At 35.7% G+C, this 8,442-nt stretch overlaps 1 protein-coding gene across 1 annotated transcript; it reads left to right on the forward strand.

Annotated features, from left to right (window-relative positions):
- The first annotated feature begins 1,695 nt into the window (after positions 1-1,695).
- On the forward strand, positions 1,696-4,390 carry LOC107805665 (putative pentatricopeptide repeat-containing protein At1g10330). Its single transcript, XM_016629738.2, has 2 exons — positions 1,696-3,750; positions 4,019-4,390. Exon 1 carries the CDS (start codon positions 2,044-2,046, stop codon positions 3,445-3,447), a length of 1,404 nt encoding a protein of 467 aa, XP_016485224.1. The 5' UTR covers positions 1,696-2,043; the 3' UTR covers positions 3,448-3,750; positions 4,019-4,390.
- Positions 4,391-8,442: the final 4,052 nt, after the last annotated feature.

The raw sequence follows: 8,442 nt of genomic DNA on the forward strand, positions 1-8,442 counted from the left end.
TGATATGATTCATTTATTTTTACTGATACACAATTCACTTGTATTTAAAGTGCACTTTATCAATGATACACATCAAGCCTTTTTCCCTTTACTCTGCTCCTTTACCAACTAAGACCGTAAGGTTAAATTTAATTTTAAAAGTCCGAAATTTGAGCTTCAGAGCCGATGGTACATGCTTAGCCGGCTTCCTATTGCTTGGTCAGTAGATCAACAACTTTGTCGTTTGAATATTAATCGTTATGTCCCTTTTACAGATTCCTTCCTTCAGCTAAAATCAACATTGCTTTGGTTCCTTCTTGGCATATAGACAACATGTATCTTGATATGATCAACCAAATACATTTCGGTAAATGGCTCCACATATAAACAAGTACCGATCATATAAATGTCCTACATATAAACAAGATTTTTGACTTTGCTCCAGGCAACTAGAATCGAATCATTAGAAGACTTGTGCTTAGGCAACACAGATACTTGAGGATTTTTCATTTAAAAAGATTGTAATTTATAGAGAAAATAATAAAAATGATCTTTATCTTTGGGAGACGGGAGTAGGTATAAATTAATCTCTAAAATATAAAAAAATTAACCAAAAAAAAATGCTAGGAAAGTCTTGTCAAATTAAGCTAGCTTTTGGACATAGATTTGGTTGAAAGTTGAAAACATGAGTTTTTGAAGATGAGATGAAAGATAAATTTTGAAAGTTGAAATTATGTTTGGACATGCATTTTACTTAAAAAGAATTTGAAGTTTTGTGAGTAGAAAACTTCAAAAACTACTCTAGAGTTGTTTTTGGGATTTGAAAATTTTCTTTTCAAAATATGCCCAAAAAATGGTAAAAATCTTTAAACAAACATATGTTTGAAAATAAATTTGAAAAAAAGCTCCCAAATTTTATGGCCAAACGGTAGCTAAGAATTAGAGTACCAAAAACTGTACCTGACACCAGAAATTGACCCAAAAAGGTAGTTATTGGACAAAGAAAACACACCAAACACCAGAATTAGTCAAAAAAAATATATAGTAAACAACACTAAAAATAGACCAAAATGTCACGTCCTTAGTCTTTGACTAATTACACGTGCGCCACTTGACAATTCGCTCGCGGTTTTGCACAACTTGCTCACGTTCTTGCTATGCCAAGGTCAGCCTTACTACACTAAAGATTGCTAAGGTAATGTTAGAACACATGAGAATTGCCAAATAAAACTTTTGTATCAGAGAGAACTCGATTGTTTTTCTTGGTGAATTACAAATAGATGACTCTCTTTATATACTAGTCTCCTTGGGGTTAGAGTATAAATATTAATTATTACACAAGTCCTTAATATTTACAAGATAAATACTTTCTCTATAATTCTCTACGAGCCTAGAAAATTCCAAAGACTTTCCTACCAAATCCATAGACATCTAGGGGTTTTCAAAGGAAATGTCCATACTTATCTAGAATCTTCTCACAAATACTAGCTTTCCTCCTGTGCAAGCTTCCATATGGTTTTAATGTATGCCAAATGGTGCCTATGTGGCATGGTGACGTGGCGGGTAGGTGACGTGGCGGGTCATCACAAAAAGCAGCAAAAATTGAGAAACAATTGTACCTCCAAATCTGAGTTTCAATAATTATATTTTTCACAGTTCTTGTTGAATATAACAACTGGAGTTTATTAAATATTTGGCAGAGATTAAAATTGTTATTTTTAGCAAATTTGGAAAATTAAAACTGCTTCGAGGTGGTTGGACAACTTCAAACCTACCTGTTCATTTTTGTCATTTTTCTCAATTTATCTGTTGGACACATTCAAGGACAGTAAAGAGAATGCTGTTGAATCTTTTCGAATGAAGTAGAATATGGAGTCAATTGGTTTTGTGGCGGCTATTACTAAACCAGAAAGTATTAACATTGCAACATAGCAACCGAAGTATCGAAGGACAGTGAAAACATGGTTGTTCTCTTTTGTTTTGTGGTATACAGTACGCATCTTTGGGTGAAAAATGTCTTTGACTGCGTATTAGCTTAGGTTCTGACATGATTAGTCTGTTGGAATGCCAAACCCAAAGAAACCAGAACATATGCTCCAACTTCTGCAGCATTTCATCAAACACTCAAACCAAATCAAGCAAATACATTCCCTTCTCACAACCAGTGGCCGTCTCCTCCTTACCTCTCAATGGATCAACACACTTCTTTATAACACTCTCATCAGAGCTTACCTCAACATTTCCCAGCCTCAAACAACTCTCATCCTTTTCACACACATGCTTTTTCATCAAGCTCAACCAAATAGCCATACTTTCCCTTCCCTTATCAAAGCAGCATCATCTTTCCCGCCCCATTTGGCTTCCCATATAGGCAAACCCCTTCACTGTCAAGTCTTGAGAAGAGGGGTGTTGAGTGACCCCTACGTGTGTACATCTTTTATTGGGTTGTATTCTCACGCGTGTGAACTCGGGAGTGCGCACAAGATGTTTGATGAAATTCCTGAACCATGCGTTGTTTCCTATAATGCGATGCTTGATGCCTGTGGGAAAAATGGGGATATGGGTTTGGGTTTTTTGATGTTTTCTCGCATGCCTTACAGAGATGTTTATTCATGGACTAGTATGATTCATGGGTACATGAAGAATGGGTGCTCTGAAGTTGCTGTTAAGTTTTTCCAGCGAATGATGATTCATGAGGATGTGAAGTGTGGTTTAATGAAGCCAAATGAGGCTACTTTTGTTAGTGTTCTTTCTTCTTTCACGTTTTTGGATGTTAGTGTGGCGTTATATTTAGGGAGGCAAGTACATGCTTACATGGTAAAGAATGAGGAGTTGAGTGTCTTCATGACGACCGCGTTGATTGCGTTTTATGGGAAGATGGGTTGTATGGTATATGCTTCAAAGGTATTCGATGCAATGGTTATCAAGCAGGTTTGTGCTTGGAATGCTATGATTTCTTCCCTAGCTTTGAATGGTAGAGAGAAGCAGGCATTAATGATGTATGAGAAGATGAGAGCAAGGGGGCTGCAACCAAATGATATTACATTCGTGGCAGTTCTATCAGCTTGTGCGCGTGCCAAGCTTGTTGATTTGGGGTTTAAATTGTTTGAAAAAATGTCGCATGAATTTGGACTTGTACCTAAGATGGAACATTATGGTTGTGTTGTTGATCTCTTAGGGAGAGCTGGGCTACTGCAAGAAGCATATGACTTTATAAAAAAGATGCCTTTTAAAGCTGATGCCACTGTCTTGGGTGCGCTGATGGGTGCTTGTAGACTTTATGGAGGCATTGAGCTGGGAAATGAAGTAGCACAACTATTGCTTAAGTCGCAACCGAGTCATTCTGGGCGATACGTGCAACTCTCAAGCATTTATGCTGGGGCAGAGAGGTGGGATCATGCTGCTGCCTTGAGAAAAGCAATGTTAGATGCTGGAATACACAAGGTTCCAGCCCACAGTTTTATTTAGTATAGCTGATAACTGCAGCAGTTTATATTTGCAAAATTTTGTCGATGAGCCTGCTTGGTGATGATATTTATGCTCATCAAAATCAGCTAAAAGATCCAGCATATGAGTTTTGCACAGAGATTGAAGCACTGCATAAAGAAAGCTGAAGTCACAGCAGATAAAAGTTCAGCAATTTTTGAGGTGTCTTTGAGCTCAAGCTAAGTTAGATTGACAGATCAAGGAAATGATGGATTTTTTGACGAGGTACCACTTTTTGTTTGACGAGGTGCACGGCAAACATGGTTCCCAAATCTGTTTGACGAGGTATCACTTTTTGTTTTCTACTTTTGTTTTTCTGAATCTTTCTCTCCCCGATCAAACTTTGAAGTTGTGGAGCGGATTGCTAATTAATTAATCTGAACAAAAGTTAATTAATCACGACGAACAGCACTTAAAGGCTAGTGGTTCTGCTTGTTTTCTTCCTGAGTGAAGCATCAAATCCGTATGGATTCCAATCACTTGCAATTCTATCACTCAATTGTGTGTTTATGGCTATCTCAGTTTAGGCTTTGAACATTACTCTCGATTCCAGTTTTTTGCAGGTATCATTATGCAAGTTGTTGCTTCAAGTTACTGTACGGGACTGAGGCGTAATTGTTGTTGTATAATAATGATATCTATGTCAGCTTATGTGCTGCTCGATTAATTAAACCAGTACCTTATACTTTTCACCAACACAAATATCAGGTAACTCTACCATCCGAGACTTGGGTAAAATGGAACAATTCATCTAGTGTCATCTCTGCTAGGATTCTAACCTGGTTTCCAAGGTTGTTTCTCCAGCTTTTCAATGCTAGACCAACCCCTCTGTGGTCGTCGCTTCAAGTTATTATATGTTGACTAATATTGATATACCTTTCTCATTTCCAAGTACGCGAGATATTGGAACTGTTTTAGGAATTTTAATGTGCTTCTACTGCGATCCCAATTTCCTAAAATTGTAGCTTGCGTATTGTACCTGATCCCTAAACATTTTATTAGCAACCAGTAGAGTTTCACCAATTCAATGGCATTATTCTAAAGTTCCTCTTTAGGTACTTAAATGACACAAAACGCTATGAGCAATGCAGATTTAAGCGTACAAATTTCGCTAATATATCTCATTATTAACATTGTACGATCATGAAATTCTGCAAATGTTTTGGATAAAATTTCTGCCATAGTGCTGTCTGAACTTATCACAGTGTTGCATATCTCTCGTGCTCTTTTTATTCATGTCAAGCAATTTAGCATGAAATATACTAGTATGTTAGTAAAAAAGAAGCCAACCAGGAAATTTATGGATCCCAGTGAAGAAGTTTTGGAACTCCCAGGAAATTGATAAGCTTTACATGGCTAGTCAAGACAACTTACAAAAGAGGGGCTTTATGTGTGGAGGAGAATCTGATCGTAGCCTCTTTTTGCATATGTTCTTCAATGTTTTGATCCTGAAACGGGTCATGCCCAATGCACCTGCTGATCTGTTATTATGCTGGCACAAAAGGGTTATATTCTAAGAAACTGAAGAAGGCTTGGACAACACTTTCTTAATGCTAGTTTTGACATCAAAAATTTAGAGTTAATACCCTAAAACCCTCTTAAACTATCACGTTTTTGTCAGTTTTCTACTTAAACTATTCGGTATCCCCAAAATCTCCCTGAACTATATTGACGTTCATATTGAAACTCCATTGTTACTTACTTGGCATAACGTGTGTATTAACTCGCTTGAGAGAGCATGACGACCGAAAAAGCCATAAAAATGGTATGATAAAATGTAATGGCTAATTAGCCCGAACCCTCTTTCACATTTATTTCTTATAAATATTCTTCTTATTTCCTTTATATCCACTTTTCTTCCTCATTTTTTCACCATTCTTTCTTCTTTGTTTTTAATCTTCTTCTTCATTTTTTCACCTTTTTTCTTCAGTTCTCCATATGGATTCCTACTGGAAAACAAATTTCCTTCTCTTGTTCCTCTGAAATGATTTATTCTCTTTCTTGTTTTAGTCTTCTTCCATGTCTTACACATATTGTTGAAAGAACACCCGTCAAAATCTTCTTATTAAACCCAATACCTTGTAGGGACTAAAGGCGAGTCTCTTGGACCATGTTTGTGTAATCTAGAATTAGAGAATGTAGTTGCTGGCCGATTGGTTTCTTATTTGCAAAATTTTATTTTGTGTAATCTAGAATAAGATGATTTATCAAAAATGCAACACTATATGCCTTCATTTATTTTTTTATTGTGCGATAAAGTGAATGCAAATAAGGACTTATTCAATTGGAGTTTAGTATAAAGTACAACAACAATTAAACTTAAAATTAATACATTATATTAGATATTATTTGGGCTAAAACTTCTAGAATTCATCAGTAATTCGAGAATAATACATCATGAGTAAACTGCATAAAAAACTTAGTACAAACCATAAGTTAATATAGTTAGACAGACGCACCTCTAAGAATTCAACATGGGGTTTCAATATATAGGGAAATATAATTCAAGGGGTTTTTAGGGACACCAAATAGTTTAAGCAGGTAAATAGTTTAGAGGGTTTTTAGGTTGAGTTAAATAGCCACATGTAGTGCCACATGGTACATTTTTTTAGATAATTAGGAGTGTGTACTAGACGTACCTCTAAGAATGCGACGATGGAGTTTTAATATGATGGGCAATATAGTTCAGGGGAATTTTGGGGACAACGAATTGTTTAAGTAGGAAACTGAAAAAACATGATAGTTTAGGAAGGTTTCAAGATATTAACTCAATATTTTTGTTACGACCCAAAATCCACTAGTCGTGATGGCACCCAACCCAACCCGTTAGGTCAGCCAATTAAATTAACACAATTCTAATAAAATAAAGGTGATCAACAAATGATATATCTGGATTCCATACAATATCCCAAGAACTGGTAGTACAAGTCATGAGCTACTAAGATTGAATTATTGCAAAAACAGATATGAAATGAATACAATTTCTGTTTGAAATGTACATAAACAGAATTCAACTCTAAAACTACCCAGGGACAAGTGGTAGCCACACCCGGAAGGCACGAACATCTTCAGAGTCAGCTCCCGTAATTCACCGCTGCTCCGCTCCAGGATCTGCACGCAAGGTGCAGAAGTGTAGTATGAGTACAACCGACCCCATGTACTCAATAAGTATCTTGACTAACATCAGTGAAATAGTGACATGGCTTTTTAGTTAAAAGATACTCACTGATATAACCTATGCAATAGACTAGCAGTAGAATAATACTACAACATAACAAAAAAGAGTACAAGAAACGAATATGCGAAGCATTAAATGATTACTAGAAGAAATAATGATTTAATATTCCTCAATATTACGACCAATCCTTTCCTTATAACGATACCCAACAAACCATAATAGTAAATCTATAACTTTTCTAGTGTGAGAAATGTACTCAAGATATCAAATCGAACAACACAGCAACACCCTTCGTGCATTTATCGCATCCTCACCAAATATACGTATAACAATACCAACCAGGTGAAAGAATGTCAATAACAGTAATGACAAAGCGGGAAATACACAAGTAGCAATAACGAACGAGGCAGTACTTATGGACAAAGGTAACAGACTAGGTAAAAGGCATAGAAGTAATGACAACAAATAGGAAAGAAGAACATAAATTTTACTAACTAACATGGTAGAAGTCCTAGATGTAGATATAACAAACAAGAGGGATAACATGATCTTCATGAGCTAACAAATATAGGCATGAATAACTAACATGGTAGAAGGCTTAGACGAAAGTGCAGCAAATGAGAAACGACATAGATGTAGATATAATAGCAAGAAGGAAAACATGATATTTGCAAGTTAAACATATAGAAGGCTTGAACAACACAACAACAATTAAGATAGAGGACACAGACAGAACAACAACGACAAATCACATTGAAAACATTGGTGCAACAGTAACAACTTAAGGTAAAGACATGAATATATACACAAGGAAAAGATATCACAATATAATGCATGTTCCTCGTCCTCCCCTACACGAAAACACCCTTCGTGCCATGAACACATGATAATATAAAAATATGATAATGTAAATGAAATCACATGTCATCACCCTTCGTGTTTTTACTCTCATCCTCACATGATAATTTAAATGAAAATATGATAATATAAATGAAATAGCACGGCATCACCCTTCGTGCTTTTACTCTCATCCTCGCATGATAATGTAAATGAAATGGCACGACATTACCCTTCGTGCTTTTACTCTCATCCTCACATGATAATGTAAATAAAATAGCACGCCATCACCTTTCGTGTTTTTACTCTCATCCTCACATGATAATGTAAATGAAATGGCACGACATCACCTTTTATGCGTTACACTCTTCCTCACATGATAATGTATATGCAATGGCACGACATCACCCTTCGTGCTTTACACTCTTCTCCACCAAGCATATGTATATCAATGACAAGAAAGGTAGGAAGCATGAATAACATCAAGGGGAGTGATTAAACGAATATTCCAAATGAATATCATTCACAACTTTCAAGCCAATAACAATTCAATAAACTTCAAGAACCTTATTGTGCAAGTATTTCAACAAGTCTCAAAAATTATCTTCAACTCAAGTATAGAACCCAATATCTCAAGAATAACTATCGTAGTGATATATTTATGATTAAGTATAATGTGACCAAATTAAACACATCAATAGTTTCACAAAATCCATCAAATTTTAATCAAGTTATAATAAGCTAAATCTTGGTTTCTAGCATTTAATTTCATATTCTTAGTAATCTAAGAGTCAAGTAAGACATGAAACAAGAAGGCCACGTAATTTTACAAGGCACAATTAATCGTATAATTTACCTCCGAGCATGATTAACCCTGACACATGCATATACGCTCTCACCTTATATATGCATTACTCCCGCATGTAGCAAACAATGAAAATTAGTAAAAAAAAATTCTCCAA

This window comes from Nicotiana tabacum, chromosome 9 (assembly GCF_000715075.1).
Source record: "Nicotiana tabacum cultivar K326 chromosome 9, ASM71507v2, whole genome shotgun sequence".
In the NCBI taxonomy this organism is placed as follows: domain Eukaryota; kingdom Viridiplantae; phylum Streptophyta; class Magnoliopsida; order Solanales; family Solanaceae; genus Nicotiana; species Nicotiana tabacum.